Source organism: Miniopterus schreibersii (assembly GCF_964146895.1).
Source record: "Miniopterus schreibersii genome assembly, chromosome: 14".
NCBI lineage: Eukaryota > Metazoa > Chordata > Mammalia > Chiroptera > Miniopteridae > Miniopterus > Miniopterus schreibersii.
Window position 1 is genome coordinate 27,411,917 of NC_138114.1, and position 17,619 is coordinate 27,429,535.

Below are 17,619 nucleotides of genomic sequence, written 5' to 3' on the forward strand. Positions count from 1 at the left end.
GGAGAGAAGCTAATTTCTCCAAAAAATGTGCTCACACACACAAAAAAATAGAATTAAGATTATTCTCTGTCTTCTACAGTCTGAAATCAGTGTGGGTTCCAGTTTTTTGGTGGTTGTTTTTATTTTTTTATAAGAGGCAAACGTTTAGGGGCGAGGATTAACTTGAAGGGTGTTTTGAAGATGCGTCTAAGAAGCTGCCTGGTTTTACTTCTGTTTCTACGTGGTCTGGGGGCTGGAGGGAGTGACCGCAGTTAGGGGCAGCCTCCCGAGCCACCCCTGGCACCGCAGCTGCCTCCTAGCCCTCCTACCGTGTGACTGACCGCTCCGCACTTCAGGGAGCCCCCGGCGCCTTTGAGGCGACCCCGGGAAGCGCCGCAACGCGCACTGAATGAATGAGAGCGGAACAGCCCGAGGGCCTCTCCACGCTAGCCGGGGGTCCGCGAGTGAGGACGCGAGCGCTCGCCCTCGGGGTCGCGGCCCGCCCGCGCCGCCCCGCACCCCCCCGCGCCGCCCCGCCCCTGGGGGTCCCGTCGGGCGGCCTGTGGGCATGCTCAGTAGCGGCCCCGGCCGCGGGTCGCGCAGTCGGAAGCTCGCGGCGGCGGCCGTGCGGGCGGTGCTGACGCGCGCGGCAGCTGTGGGGACTGGAGGACGGCGGGAGGGGGCGGGGGCGCGGGAGGTGGGGCCGCCGTCGCCGTCAGGGCCCCGAGGAGCGCGGGCGCCGCCGCCGCCGCTCCTCAGCTCGGTTCCGCCTCCGGGGCTGCGCCGGGGCTGGTGGCCGCGGCGACAGAGCTGCGGGAGCCGGGAGCCGCGCTCCGCCGGCAGTTGGGCAGGGCAGCGCCCGCGCCTCCGCGGCGTCATGGGCCCCCTCCCAGGGCCTCAGCGGGCACCAGCCGCGGGAACCCCCGGGCCTCCTCGCGGCGGAGCCTGAGCGACCCCCGGGTTCTCGGCGTCCTGTCCCTCCGCCCTATTTTTTTTTTTTTTTTCCCCTGCTCTCGCCGCGGCTACGGCTTCGCTTCCCGTTATGGCAACGGAGCCGCCATCCCCCCTCCGGCTCGAGTCGCCCAGCCCCCCAGATATGCGGCCCCCACCGGCGAGCGATGCCGTCTCCGAGAGCACCCCGAAACCGGCGGGCGGCAGGCTCCGCTTCCTCAACGGCTGCGTGCCCCTCTCGCATCAGGTGGCCGGGCACATGTACGGGAAGGACAAAGTGGGTAAGTGGGGGTGGCGTGGGGCTTGCCGCTCCCGTTTCGTCTCCGTGAGCCCCGGGCCGGGGGCGGCAGCCGGGCTCCACGGCCCGGGCTGGACGCCCCTGTGGGCTCGGCCCGGGCCTCTTCCGCTCTCCCCCGGAGCCTCGCGACCCGAGCAGGAGGGTCTCGAAAAGTGGGGCGATTCTAGGGTGTGGGGCGTCAGGCTTGCAGCCGGAGGTGGCGGCGAGAGGAGTGCCCGGTGTCCTCCCCGGGGAGGGTGGGTGTTGATTGGAGGCGGCTTAGTTAGTGAAAATACGGAACTTCAATTTTACTGGACGGGGAAGTAAATCCTCCCCGGAGCACGAGGTCTGTTTATTATAAGTGGGTAGCTATTGCAAAAGAGATAGAATGAAATGCAGATGATGCGAATCTAGTGCTTTTTCAGTGCATAGCTGGAGGGTAGGAAAAAACCTAGGGCTTTTTTTTTCTTTTCTCTTTTTTTTTTTTTGAGAGCTTGTCTTGTCTTATCCCGATCCCTCCCTGCCCCTTGAGAGGTTTTTCTGCTATGTAGTGCTTTTCTCCGGGAGGCGTGGTTCCAGTAGCAGAAACTCGGGTTCTTGGTAGGAAACAGCACCCTGCTGTTGTGCTAAAATGGTACACAGGTCATTCAGTTAGTCTTTGATCATCTTTATATAAGACTGTATCATCGCGTGTGTAATACATTTTTTGAGCTGACAGTGCTTAACGCACAGTACAGGGCCTGTATCAGTTTATTATCTTGTTGATGTAAAGTTCAGTTTAGGAACTGTAACTCATCTAGCTTACACTGGTTTCCTGGACCATGGTTATTTGGGGAGTCTGATGAATGAGTGTGTGAGTAAAGCAGATCTTAGACCTGGAGGCCAGGCCGCCAGAGACCATTTGGTTTATGCTGGTAAGATGATTTGGGTTTAGGCTGGTTAGATAATACTGACATTTTTAGACAAAATAACTGAGGCCAAGTCTGGTTAAGTGACAAGCCTAAAGTCACGCAGTTACTGTGTGTGAGAATCTGGAAACCAAGAGTCCTGCCTGAGAGGACTCTTTTTTTCCACTGTGTATTTTGCTTGAAGATAACTCAAAACAATGATTTTGAAAATTGACGAGGACTTGTTTAAATGTGTGTTATTTCTCGAAGAGCAACACTTCCCATTACTTTAATCTTTACCTACTTTTCTTTTGTTGAAAGTTAGGCATTAATGATGTTGTCACTAGATTGTGAGTTCCTTGAGGTTAGAGACCAAATCTGTTTATCCCCACAGCCTTCTACGTTGGGCTCAGTTAAACTCCAGAAGGGGAATGTAAGAGTGAAAATTGACAGTTCGTTTAGTACACCAGATAAGGAACTAAGTATAGTTCTCAAGGTGTTTTTAGAATAGATGTAAGGAAACCATGTTCTCAAGGTGCGTGGCATATATGTATTCTTGAGTGTCACTTTTAGGTAATGATAATTTGAGAGTGCTTAAGGAATTAAGTACTGTTAATAGATTTATGTGCATATCTATTGGTTTATATTGGTGAATTGTGACGGTAATATTCCTAATAGTATTCTAGAGGCCTGAATAAAGAATTGTTTCCTAAGGGTCACTAGAGATCAACTTCTGTCAAAGGAGAAGAGATAAACAAAAAGGAACATAAGCACAATCTCCATGATTGTCACTTAAGACTGTAACTACTGCTTATCAAAGTATATAATAGCCTATTCAGAGAGTTATCTCTGACTCATTACAAATGTACCTTGAATGTGACTTAAAACTACCTTGCAAACGATGGCTAAAAGAATTTGTCACCCAAATTACCTAATTAAGGTATTCGTTTAGATTCTAGAGGAAGGAGTCCTTAAGTTACATTGCATTCAATTTAAAATAAACTTTTTTCAATTTTGTAAGACTTTTTTGTAAGACTAAGGGACTGTCTGTATCACTAGTGCACAATGCCTCAAACATATTGTGCTAGCAATTTGCTAAGTAGTTGATGAATTTAATTCTCAGTTATTTACACAACCATGGTTATATTGTTAGTGAAAGGACACTGTATGATGATAATTTTCCCTATTCATAAAATGCCTAACAAGATGTTCAGTAATTCAGAGTTCAAGAATTTATATGTCTCTCCACTATAAAAAAAACCACTTATAGTTTTAAAGTACATCAGGTAGGTCACAGTTTGGCTTGACTGTCAACTGACATTCTCAGAATAAACTTTCTTAGAAACATTGTGTGGATATTTGTTTTTAAAATTTTTATTACTATCATTAAGTAACCAGGGTTTTTCAATTTAGGGTTGATATCTTACCTATTTCCAAAAAGGAGTTGTTGGTGTAGACGAAAAAGGGGTTCAGGAAAGTAACCTCACAGGGTGATCTGATCATTAATTCCTAACTGGGCAGGTCATGGTAGGTATATAACTTTAGTAAAAAATTTATCTTTGCCCTACGCAAGCCCTGTCCATTGTTTTCTGCATCTAAGATTAACACATCTTTGAAATAACCAACCTCTAGAGAGCACATAATCTTGTTAACTATACTGTAATTCAATTCTCTCCTTGCTTTCTTTCACCTTGACATAATCTTTAATTTCAAGTGGTAAAAGGAAGCGCATACTGCCATTCTGCAGAGCATTTGAGATTTTGCTTCCCAACAATTGTCAGTTTTGGCTGAAATAAACACATCAAAATTCTCTACAGGTTTGGATGTTTCTTACATCGACATTGCCTTTGTTAAATTAAAAATATAGAACCAATAGCATAACAGTACTTAAAGAGAAAAATAGATCTTGTTATAGTTAAGTGACAAGAATATGTTATAGTTCTGATATCAGTTATGTTTTATGTTATTCACTGAAATCATATTTCATCAAAGTACATTGAAATCTTATTTCTAAGAATACAAAGTGTTTTTATTTTTTGTTTAATTGTAAAAGTAGTGCATGATCTTTTAGGGAAAAAAAAATCAAAGAGTAAAACAGTATAGTAGTGCCCTTCCCCATACTCTCTCTCAAGGGCAATAGCTGGTAACTATTTCTGCTGTATTCTTTCAAGCCTTTGTTCCTGGACACATACATAAACACATAACACAATTGAGACTTTTCTTACAAACAGATATATCAGCAACTTTTTGTTTCCGGTCTGCATTATATCATGTAGTATATCCATATTTTTGTACTTACAATATACTTTCGTTCTTTTAAAAAACGATTGTATTTTATAGTGTGGTTGTATTATAATTTATTTCTCTAGTATTGGATTATTAGATTTTCATCATTTTTTGTTATGTATTAAACATTCTGGTATATTATAGTATGCCTTGTACATTGTATAACTTTTTCTATAGGAAAGTTTCACAAAAGTGTAATTGTTAGCAATTTAAATTCCCCAAATTCACCTAAGTTAGCATAAAATCCTTTTTGTTTTAATATTCAACATGTACCATTAATTTATTTCAAAAGTCCTTAAAGATTTAAACAGATAGTTGAAATCTGGTATTTTTCTCTTGATCCAATTTAGGATGTAGAATGAGGTAGTCTACTGAAAAGAGATTTAAACTGATACTGTTTGGAGAGGGAAAACCCACAACTTTTTTGTTTACTGGTCTATTTTACTAGATATCCTTTGAAACAAATTGACTGAAAATAATTTCAAGCTTACAGAAAAGTTACAGGAACAATCAGAGAACTTAACATTTTTCTGAGTTTTTGATTACTCATTTATTTTTCCCCCTGAACTATTTAATAGGTTGTATGGCCCTTTATACATTAATAGTTCAGTGTATATTTCTGTAACCACAGCACATTTATAAAATATGTGAAATATAACAGTGATACAATGTTCCATCTAATCTATAGTCCATATTCTAATTTTGTCAACTGTTCCAATAATGTCTTTAATCATAATTGTTTTCCTCGGCACAGGATCTAATTCAGGATCATTTATTACATTTAGTTGTCATTTCTCTTAGAGTCCTCTAATTTGTATCAGTTCCTTGGCCTTTCTTTGTCTTATCACATTGTCATTTTTGAAGAATATAGGCTGGTTATTTTATGAGATATTCTTTAATTTGGATTTCTCATGGGTTCTCCTGATGAAATTCAGGTAATGCATTTCTGGTTGGAACATTATACAAGTGTATCCTTTTTATTTATTTTTTAAAGATTTTATATTGATTTTTAGAGAGAGGGGAAGGGAGGGGGGAGAGAGAGAGAGAGAGAGAGAAACATTGATGTGAGAGTGAGATATCCATCTGCTGCCTCCTGCATGCCCCCAGGCATGTTCTGTGATAGGGAATCATACCAGCAACCTTTTGGTGCATGGGACAGTGCCCAACCAACTGAGCCACACTGGCCAGGGCTAAGTGTGTCCTGTTTAAGATATCACATCTGAAGGCTCACAATGTCCATTTGCCCATTATTAATTTTGATCATCTGGCCCAAGTTTGGTCTGACTTTTCCAGTATATAGTTAATATTTTTCTCCTTGCAATGAATAAGTATCTGTGGGGAGACATTTTTTTTTTTTTTTTTTTTTTTAATCCTCACCTAGGGATATTTTTTCCATTGCTTTTCAGAGAGAGTGAAAGGGGGGGAGACAGAGAGAGAAACATTGATGTGAGAGAGACACATCGATTGGTTGCCTCTCGCACATGCCCCAACCAGGGCTGGGGATTGAGCCTGCAACCGAGATACCTGCCCTTGGTCAGAATTGAACCTGGGACCCTTCAGTCCATGAGCCAGCACTCTAACCACTGAGCAAAACCGTCTAGGGCTATGGGGAGACATTTTAATTTTAAGATCATACAGATATTCTGGATCCTCATCGTATGTCACCCCTAGATTTGGCATCTGTTGATGATTGTTGCCTGAAGTAGTCTTTACTCTGAAAGTGGAAAAATTATGATTTTCTTCCAATTCTACCACTCCCTCTATGTTAACAATCAGCATTCTGTTATAAGAAATAGGCCTCCCTTTATTCCTATGTATGTATGTCCTTATTTGTGATCAGTTTGGGCTCATGGATTCTTACTTGATAAAATGTCATAACCCATTATAGAACTTATTTTACTGTTCAAATTGTTGCAGATACGGTCAGTGGTACTTCCTTTCTATCTCAAATTATTTTAGACTCATCTCCAACTCTAGAACCAGCCAGTTCTCCAAGGGTCTTGGTTCATTTTTAGTGGGAAATAGTAGTTAGAAACCAACATCTGGACACTAAGTGTGCTCGTTGCTATTGGAGTGCCATTGCTTCCAGGCCTTTTCAATGACTATAACTACAAAGTATGTTTAAATATTTTTAAGTTATTATAATTTTTTATTGATACTTTCAATTTCATTCTAACTCCACAGTGTTCTGTCCTGATTCCAAATTTGTATTTTCCATCTATCTCAGTGAGAACCCTTGCTCCCAACAATGTTAATGTATATATTTCCTGCTCAATCCTATAATTTTTAGAAATTCTGTACCCATACTGCTGCAGAAAACAAACCTATAAGAGGAATTCAAGATAGAATTCTCTTATACTGAGGGTATGTGATTGGAAACTCTTAAAACTTCCTAGGGGTTTATTTTTAGCCCTTCCCTTCTCTGATAATATTCTTTTTTTTTTTTTTTCTTTTTAAAAAATATATCTTTATTGATTTCAGAGAGAAGAAAGGAGAGGGAGAGAGAGAGATAGAAACATCAATGATAAGAGAGTCATTGATTGAGCCCGCAACCTGGGCATGTGCCCTGACCAGGAATCGAACCCCGATCTCCTGGATCCTAGGTTGATGCTCAACTGCTGAGCCACGCCCGGCCAGGCTCTGATAATATTCTTTTGAAGTACGGTTGGACTCATTTGTTTCTGTCTAAAATTTGTTCTCTTCATTTTTGTTTGTTTAGGTATTTTTGAATGCCTATAAAAAAGTCAAACTTTACAGAAAGGTATATCAGAAGTGTCGTGGCATTTCCAATCACTCTACCCCATTCCTCAGCATCCCTTGTAGGTAACCAGTTTTATTGTTTTTTGATTTTTCATTTCTGTTTCTTGTTGCAGAAATAAGCAGATAGGTATGTTTTTTCATTTCCCTTTCTGACACAAAAAGAGCAGTGTGCTGTATATCTGTTCTGTATTTTGCTTTTAAAACTTAACAGTATATCCTAGAAATTAGTAATACCAGTTCATGGAGAGCTTTCTCATTTGTACAGTTCGGTTGTACTCCATGGTGCATATATACCCTGAATTTTTCAGTCAGTTCTCTGGATTTGCTTTTGGACTTTTATTTTCACTGATTTATTTGTTTATCCTAGCAACAATATCTCACTGTCTTAATTCAAGTTGCTTTAGAATAAGCCTCGATGTACTAAAGAGTAAGCATTCCACTTTGTTTTTCAAGGTTGTCTTGACCTTTTCTGGCCCTTTGCATTTCCTTATAGATTTTAAATCAGCATGTCATTTTCCCCAAGAAACGTGATAAGATTTTGTATCTGCTTTGAATCTATATATTGCTTTGGTGACAGTTGATTTCTTTTTTTTTTTTTAAATATATCTTTATTGATTTCAGAGAGAGGAAAGGAGAGGGAGAGAGAGAGCTGGAAACATCAATGATGAGAGAGTCATTGATCGGCTGCAGCCCGCAACCCGGGCATGCGCCCTGACCGGGAATTGAACCCTGATCGCCTGGAACCTAGGTCGATGCTTAACCGCTGAGCCACGCCCGGCCGGGCACAGTTGGTTTCTTTATGACAGTTGATTTTTTTATGATACTTAGTCTTCCAGTACTGGAACATGGTATATCTCTATTTATTTAGGCCTTCTTTAATTTCTCTTAGTCATAGTTTTCAGTGTAGAGGTCATATATAGTATTCACCAAATTTTCCCTACTGGAAATTGTACCCTTTTATTTTACTTATTTTTAAATATTTTTTTAAATTGAATTTTGGAGAGGAAGGAAGAGGGAGAGAGAGATAGAAACATTGATGAAAGGGGAACATGAGTTGGCTGCCTCCTCCATGTCCCCTACTGGGGATCAAGCCTGCAACCCAGGCATGTGCCCTGACTGGGAATCAAACCATGATCTTCTGGGTTATAGGTTGATGCTCAACCTATAGGTTGAGTCACGCCGGCGGGCTGTATACCTCTCTTTTTTATTCATTCATCTGTAGATGGACATTAGGTTGCTTCCACCTCTTGACTATTGTTAATGACTTCAAAGAACATGAGTGTACCTCTTTTTTGGGAGGGAGGATTCTAATGATAGTTTTCTCAGGCTGGTATTCCACAGACCTTGGATGATTTCTTCTTATTTTTTCCACTCTCCTTTTTTCTTTTTCTCTTCGTGTTTCAATTTGGATAATTTCTGTTGACCTGCCATCAAATTCACTGATTCCTTCCTCTGCTACTTTGTGTCTACTAATGAGCCCATAGAAAGCAATTTTGTCTCTGTTGCCACTTTTTAAATTTCTAATATTCCATTTGACTCTCAAAATTTCTGCTGAAATTCCTCATCTTTCCATGCATTTGTTTACCTTTTCTGTTATAACCTTTAATATATTAATTATGGTTATTTTAAGCTTCTTTGATAATTACAACATCCATGTCACCTCAAACTGTTCTATTTGTTGCATTATCTCTTGACAGTGATTTTTTTTTTCTCCTTGCTTTTTCATATGTCCTATAATTTTTTATTAAATTCTAGACATGATGTGTAGGACTAAAGCAACTTACACAAACAGTATTTTTACCTGAAGTTTAACATGCCTCTTCTGTTAGGCTGTTAATGTTGGTGATTGAGCCAATTTAGTCAGAACCAAGTTTGAATTTCGTTATGGTTACCTTCTATTATGGACTGAATGTTGTATCCCCTAAAATTCATGTTAAAAAAACCCCCAATATGATTGTACTTGTAGATAGGGTTTTTATGCAGGTAATTAAGATTAGTGAGGTCACGAGGGTGAGGGCATGATTCAGTAGGATTAGAGTTCTTCTAAAAAGAGGCATGGGAGTGTTCTCTCTGTCTCTCTCACTCACTCACTCTCTCCCCTGCCCCCCACCCCTCCTATTCACTCTCTCCCTCGTTCCCGTCTCTTCCCCAGAATGTGAGGACTAAATGAAGAGACTACAAGTTAGGAAGACAGCTCTCGTCAGGAGCCAAATTGGTTGGCACCTTGATCTGGACTTCTAGCCTCTAGAACTGTGAGAAAAATAAACATTTGTTTAAACCACATGTCGGCAGTGTTTTGTTACGGAAGTCTAAGCAGACTGATATATTTTCAGTACATCATGGGCTTGAAATTCCTCTGTTACAAGCTTATGTTTAGAGTGAGGCTGATTTGCCAAAGGATTTTTTTTTTTCCAGTATTCCTGTTTAACTCTCTGCTTTAGGTCTCTTAGAATTTCTACTTCTCTCCTGAAATACCTCATCTGTTCAGCATTTATAGGACTAAAGCAACTTACACAAAAATTATAGAATCATTTTTTCTATAATTTTTTTACATTCATAATCGTTTTGACATCTTTGCTGATTAAAATTACTTGGTCATCTGTCAGCTTCTGTGTTTGTCAATTGACTTTGTTTTCTTTAGGTTATGCATCACATTTTGTTGAATTTTTGATATATCGTATAATTTTTTATTGGCTTTTTCACATTCAGTGGGGAATGAAGTGGACTAATTTTTGCTTTGTTGTTTTTTTCCACATAGAGTATCAGTCTTTTCCTCTGTTAGAGTAAGAGGCTGATAAGTCATGTTCTTCCTAGAATTTAGTTAATCTGATGCTGGGCTACAATCCTAGCTGCAGTATATCTGTTATTGGCTCAGTCTTCCAAGATGCTTCCTTTTTTTTTTTTTTTTTTTTATCTTGACACTTTTTCAGCTGGGAGGGATTTGTCAGTTTTAGATATTGTTGGTCTACTTTTGGATCCTGGAATTCATTCACAGGGAGAATGCCTGGGATTACCATCTCTTCCATGGCTACTTTTCGGAAAATTTAGATGGGGTCTGTTGCAGAGTGAGTAGTGTGGGAGAATTGCTGGACCAAGCAGTCTGTTAAAACTATTGTGCCTAATCCAACCTGTTACCTCACACTATTTTCTGTGATCAAGCTGATTTTTGCTTGCCTCTTAATGAGTTTGTTCAATGGCAGGTGCACCTATCTGTAGACTAGGTACTTACCCTGAGGTAGAGAAGCTGCCATTGATTCTCTCATTTATGAATGCTTCGTGTTCTCCACCTTCTGGAATTTAGTTCGTCAAGGTTTCTTTTCATTCACCACTCTTCATTAGTCGGTAGAAATTGCCTCTTACCATGGAAGTGAAGGTCTTTCTTGTTCTATATATCCCAATCTTCAGAATTAGAATTTCTCTTCACTAATTTTTAATTATATTAGACTAAAGTCCCAAAATCCTTTGCTTCCCATCCAGTCTTATCCACATGGATTAATATTTACCTGTTCTATATCTAGGTATTAAAACAAATAACTTGATTACTTTAGTCCTAAATTGAGACTCTCTGCTTATAATACATAATGACTTCAGAAAAAGGCTCCTTCTTTCTGCAGATTATAAAAAGGTGGCCCCTTCCTACTCTAGACTTGGGGCCCCTATTTTTCTCATTGACTAGGTGCCTTCATTCTGTCTCTACAACTATATACAGTGCATCTGAATCAGGAAAATAATTATTTGCTTTCTTTTAACAGATGAGAGAGACATAAAAAATTACAAAGTAGAAGATTCATATAGGACCACTGTTAACATTTTTTTTTCCTCTTTGTAAAAGTGAGATCAATTATTGCTACTGCTTTTAACTTGCTTCTTGTTTAACTATAAATTAACATCTCCTGGAAAGTTTGTTACTAAAGAATTTCTATAAACATTTACACATATTTATTAGAAAGTCTGAGGAGCTATTAAGGAAATAGTTGTGGAGACAATAAAACCAAGCTATTTGGCCCGGCCGGGTGTGGCTCAGCAGTTGAGCATCGACCTGCGATCCAGGAGATTGAGATTCTATTCCCATCAGGGCACAGGCCCAGGTTGTGGGCTCGATCCCCAAACAGGGGCCTGCAGGAGGCAGCCGATCAATGATGACTTTCTCATCATTGATATTTCTATCTGCCTCTCCCTCTCCTGTCCTCTCTCTGAAATCAATAAAGATATATTAAAAAAATAAAAATTTTTTAAAAATCCAAGCTATTTAAAATTTGTGTTCTGGTGCTTTGCATATAACAAGCACTGAAACATGTTGGTTGAATGTTAAAATTTCTGAAGTAAATAAAAGGAAGCCCTTAAATTTATGAAAGTGGTGTACCTGTACCTTAAGGAACAAATCTAAATCTATTGTAGGATGCAAGATACATTATTATCAAAGCATTAAAAATAACCGATTTTTGCCCAGCCAGTGTTGCTCAGTGGTTGAATGTTGACCCATGAACCAGGAGATCACACTTTGATGCCTGGTCAGGGCTCATGCCCGGGTTGTGAGCTTGATCCCCAGTAGGGGCATGCAGGAGGCAGCTGATTGATGATTCTCTCATTATTGATGTTTCTACTTCTCTCTCCTTCTCCCTTCCTCTCTCTGAAATCAATAAAAATAACACATTAAAAAAATCTGATCTTTGTTCTATAGGTATCTTGCAACATCCAGATGGCACAGTTTTGAAACAGCTGCAGCCACCTCCAAGGGGTCCAAGAGAGCTAGAATTCTATAATATGGTAAGTGAGGTAAGATTTGTTTGTTGTATTCAAAGTGTTTTTCAGTTTTCTGGTGATCATGCAGTAAAAGATATATTTGATAGCATGTCTTAGTATAATGTGTGTGTGTGACTGAAACAAAAGCTTCATGAAATACAATGCTTATCATTACTGATACAGCCTAGTGTTTTCTATTCTGATCCACTAAATTGATTTTAATTACGGGTTGTGACCTACATTTTGAAAAACACCTAACTGAGAGACTATTTGTATTTCTCAGAAATGCTGAGTTTAACTGTTTTCACTACAGGATTTCTTAGCCTAGTGCTGATACACACTGAATCTCCAAAGTGGGGGGCAAGGGGCAGACTTAATATTTAATTAACCACATGACTAGGAAGTTTTAGTTCATTCACAGTGTTTTGCAACCACTACCTCTGTCTAGTTACAAAACATTTTCATCATCCCAAAGGAACCCTGTAACTCTGAAGGCATGATGCCCTGTACCTCACTCCTCCTAGTCCCTGGCGACCTCCAGTCTGCTAATATGATATGTGACCTTTTGTTTCTAGCTTTTTAGTCTAATGTTTTTAAGGCACACCTACATTATAGTATGCATTAATACTTTGTGTTTTTTTATGGCTGAGTAATATTCCATTATACTTACCACATTTTGTTGTATCCATGTTTTGGCCTTGTAAGTAGAGCTTCTATGAACATTCATGTACAAGTATTTGTTTGAGTACCTGTTTCCAATTTTGGGAGGGATATATCTAGGACTGGAATTGCTGGGTCATATGATAATTGTACATTTAAATTTTTGAGGAATTGTCAAAGTGTTGCCCAAAGTGGCTACACCCTTTTCATTTCCACCAGCAATATTATGAGGGCTCTAATTTCTCTACATCCTCACCAACACTTGTTAGTTTTTCTTTCTTAATGGCCATCCAAGTGAAGTGTTACCTCATTGTGGTTTATGTTAATTTATATTTCCCTAATGGCTAATGATGTTGGACATCTTTTCATGTATTTACTGACCATGTCTAAATCTTCTCTGGAGTAATGTTTGTTTAGATCCTTTGTTCATTTCTTTATTGGGTTGTCTTTTTTACTTAGTTGTAGGAGTTTTTTACATATTCTAGATACAAGGCCTTTATCAGATTCATGATTTGCAAATATTTTCTCCCATTCTTTGGGTATTTGTTTCACTTTTTTCATAGTGTCCTTCGAAGCACAAATGTTTTTAAATATTGGAGTTCAGTGTATCAGTTTTTTCTTTTGTCTCTTGTGCTTTTGGTGTCATGTCGAAAGTCATGAAGATTTATGCTTATGTTTTCTTCTAAATTTTATGGCTTTAGCTCTTAAGTTTAGGAACAAGTAAAAAAAATACAAGCTAAAGTTAAAAAACAAGTACTGTTATACATGCTTTACCACTGTTAACTCATTTAATTCTCATAACTACCTGTGAACTAGGTACTGTTGTTATCCTCATACATCTGTACATTAACGCATAATTAGTGTAAACAGTTTGATCATGATCATGCTAATGTAAATGGTGGTCCCAGGATTTAAACGTAGGCAGTCTGGCTCTAGAATATATGTTTTTAGCTGCTACATAATGCCTCTTTTTTGAAGAAAGTATTTTATATTTACTCTGTAAAAGTCTTGTACATAATTTGTTGGGTTTATTTTAGGTACCTTATTTTTCGTTTCAATTGTTAACATATTTTTTGAATTAAGTGTTCCAATGATTGCTAATACATAAGAATGAAATAGATATTTGTCTAGTGTTCTTTGTCTAGTATCCTTGCTGAACTCTTTTTAACTCGTATTTATCTGAGATTCTCTAAGAATTTTAATTATTTTCTATATAGACAATTACATCTTTTGTGATTGAAAGTTTTGTTTGTTCCTTTTGAATCCATATACTTCTGACAAGGACTTCCAATTCAGGACTCAGTAGAAGCAATGATGGGGGTATGTGCCTCTCATATAACAAAAGTGCTTTTAACATTTCCCTGTTAAAATATGCTTTCTCTGTAAGGTTTTGGTAGATACTTCTTCTTAGGTTAAGGAAATTGCCTCTTGTGTGAGTCCAGGTTCTGTCAAGAAACAAAATGGTGCACTCTGTCAGTTTTAATAAAGGGATTGTTTACAAAGGTGTGGTCAGAGTTAAGGCCACCTGCAAGAGATACCCTACCATTCCTCGACCTGTAAGGGCAAGGAGAGGGAGTGGTTACTGGGATCTGGGGAGGGTAACTTTATGAGAGGATGTGAACTGATAAGGAGGGAACTAGAGTAGTAAATAACCTGACCTCCACTTTTCTACCCTCCACTCTCCTGCACCAGTAAGAGAATGACGAGAGGGCAAGGGATCCCATTCATGCACTTGATTCAGGCCAGTTTCTTGGATAGAAAATTGTGGAAGTGGAAAGGGGAGATATACAGCATTCGTTCTATTTTTATTTCAGGAAACAGTTTAAAATATGATATGAATAGGTATTGAATGTTTTTCAGCTACCTTTCCTGTATCTATTGAAATGATCATGAGCTTCTTCCTTTAATCTCTTAATGTCATAAATGCCATAATAGATACCTAATATTGCACCACCTTTTATTTTTGGACTAAAACCTACTAGGACATGCCTTTTATTTTTAATAATAGGCATTACTGAATTTTGTTTGCTAGTTTTTATTTCAGATTTTTTTCCGACTATGCTCATAAATGAGATTGAACTATTTTCTTCACATATTGTCCTTGTCTGATTTTGATATCAGGTTTCCTTTAGCTTCATAAAATGAGTTGAGGAGCATTGCTTGTTGTATTTTGTGGAAGAACTTGTATCACATAAGCATTTTGTTCTTTAAAGCTTTGGCAGAACTTACCTGTGAATTTATCAGACCCTTTGCCTGTCTTTGTCTCTCTTCTTCCTTCCCATCCTTCTTTTCCCTTTTGTTCTTTTCTTCATTCCTGGAAAGGATATATTCTTAACCGGTGATTCCGTTTCTTCAATGTCTTGATTTTGTCTTTATTAATGAGTTAGCAAAATATAGTTAGATTAGATTTTTATACAAAATTGCCCACTTGGGAATGTTTTTCATACAGTATTTTTTTTTTAAATGTCTGTTGTATCTGGTTGTGACTCCCTTTTTATTCCTCGTGTTATTTGCTGCTTCTCTCGTTCTCACTCAGGTTGGCCGCCAGCTTTCTTGCAGTATAGTGGTAGGGGAAGGGAGAACAATGCTAGTGTCTTTAATTGTTTAGTATTTAGACTTTTATTTGTTCTCCTCTTTTCCATATGACACTCGTCATCTATGCCTGAGTTCAGAGATTCTTTGATTCAAGTCTTTTTTTTTTTTTTTTAAATATATCTTTATTAATTTCAGAGAGAGGAAAGGAGAGGGAGAGAGAGAGATAGAAACATCAATGATGAGAGAGTCATTGATCGAGGCCACAACCTGGGCATTTGCCTTGACCGGGAATCGAACCCCGATGGCCTGGATCCTAGGTCGACGCTCAACTGCTGAGCCACACCCAGCCGGGCTGATTCAAGTCTTTAGTGTGGACCTCTGTGAAACCCAAACATCACTGCTCAGCTTAACCTTTTTGGTGTCCTCTCTATTTTAGATGCCTATGAATTTCCTTTTTTTCCTTAGGAGCTCAGCTATGCATTTAAAAAATATTTGTTGTATTTTATCCTATATTTCTAGGTAGAAAGCTTTTTAGGTTATCTTGTCTGGCATGTTGTAGTGAATTCCAGTTCTACTACTAAGTTTAAAAAGAAGAGAAATTTTACATCTCTGCTCTTTTAGTTCTTTTATGTTTTTCACTTATAAATGTATCATGAACTTCTTTAGGTCAGTACACAGAGATATACTTGAGTCCTTCATCTTGTTACATCATCATGAACGCTGCCCTCACTGTCACTATGCCAGGAACAATGGGATAATAAAGTATACCCTGCTCTTAATTACCTTGGCCTGGAAGTGACTGCTATCACTTCTGCTCACATTTTACCAGGGGAGGCTGGGAAATATAATGTATCACATGGATATTTGATGAGTCTCTGACACACTTGAGTTTATTCTGTAGAATTGTGTTATATATAACTACTTGACATGAATATGGTTTCACATATATGAGAACTCTAATACTATGATTTTATAAGCATTTTACAGCATTGAGCTTTAGTGGTTTTAGATAATTAGGTAGACCATATTTGAAATAAATAAAATATCTTACAAGTTGGTTTTAAAACAAAAATATTTTCTTTTTCTCCTCAAGAAAGAAAATTAAGAATCTAGTTCCAGACTATCTAGATATTTCTAGTATTTTCTAGAACCATTACTGCTTATAAATCACGGAATTAAATGAGCAGTGATTAGAGGTACATTGAGGTAGAGGATTTTTTCTTTTTAAAGTTAAAATCACAACTCCCTTACAGATATCAAATACATATGTGTTAAAGATTTTGTTAAACTTATTATTTAATGATGGAACCAGGCAGATGTTAAAACTGGTTCAAAAGAAAAGTCAAGTCAAAACACAAATTTATGTGGACTAAAGGGAAGTTGAAATGAATTTACAAATGTTCACTAAACTCCCCACTTCCATCGGGGGTGGAGGGAAATCCATTAAACCTTCTCTGGCCAGAATTTATTTGCAACTATATGGACAAGAATTATTTTGCATTTGCTAAGAGTTATCTGTGGCTTACTTTATTGTAAAATAGTTCAAGGACAGTGAAAGTCTAGAATTAGATAATCAAGAGGAACACGCTCTAACAATGTATAGCTTTTCATTGGAAACACAGTATACTTTTTTTTTTCTTATTCCAAATTTACTTCCAGTTAAAACTCACGCCAGATAAATTATGATTAACAGTATTATTTCATTTGAGAAATGTGTAGGATACTTATAAAGTATTATAAGAAACTAACCTGCAAGTTATATTTCTCTGTTTCAGGTTTATGCTGCTGATTGTACTGATGGTGTTCTTTTAGAACTACGAAAATATTTGCCAAAGTATTATGGCATCTGGTCACCTCCCACTGCACCAAATGGTAATTTTTTCCTAAAAATTCATCTTTTATTCTTAATTCAGGAGAGTGGTTTTATAAAAGGCTTTACATAAAAGTAAGCCTAGTATTATAAAAACAGAATACATGTGTGTTTTTCTTTCTTACCATTCTCTACTTCATTAAAGAAAACTTATTAATACTTTTGCTTTTCATAACAGTTTCTTAAATGGCATATACAAATTAATGATCAGTCTGTTATAATTGAATGAAAATATGTGTACTATACTTAATACTGTATTAATTTACAGATATTCTTTTTTCCTAATTTATGGGCAGTTTTCTCTTTTGCATTTTGAATAGGAAAAAACATCAGGAAGTATATTTTCTTTGCATAACTTCCTCCCTGTCTCCCGTCCCACTTCTTCATCCCCCACCTCTGGGCTTTAAATTGCAGTATTTTAAAAAATACCAGTAAGTTCTATAGTTAGAGGACAAACTGGTCTATGTAAGGACACAGCATTTCTCTCTCTTAATATTTGTTAGTCCTTGAAGCAGTACTTGCCAATTCAGGGCCTTTGACTGAGCAGACAGAATTTAACTAAACAAGCAGCTTGACTGTGTAACTGTTGAAGAAGGTTTGTGAATGGGGTAAGTTTCAAATTTGTCCGAGTTTAAGAAAACCCATAGGCTTGTTAAAATGCAAATTAATAG

At 38.3% G+C, this 17,619-nt stretch overlaps 1 protein-coding gene across 2 annotated transcripts in view; it reads left to right on the plus strand.

Annotated features, from left to right (window-relative positions):
• Nucleotides 1–690: 690 nt before the first annotated feature.
• Nucleotides 691–17,619, plus strand: part of IPMK (inositol polyphosphate multikinase) — a 29,022-nt gene continuing 12,093 nt past the window's right edge. Inside the window, exons 1-3 of one of the 2 annotated variants that reach the window (XM_081158910.1) lie at nucleotides 691–1,211; nucleotides 11,822–11,916; nucleotides 16,854–16,950. In XM_081158910.1, coding sequence (XP_081015036.1) covers nucleotides 1,022–1,211; nucleotides 11,822–11,916; nucleotides 16,854–16,950 — 382 coding nt within the window. In that variant the 5' untranslated portion in view covers nucleotides 691–1,021. The remainder of the gene's footprint in view (nucleotides 1,212–11,821; nucleotides 11,917–16,853; nucleotides 16,951–17,619) is intronic. The other variant, XM_081158911.1, reaches the window with a different exon arrangement.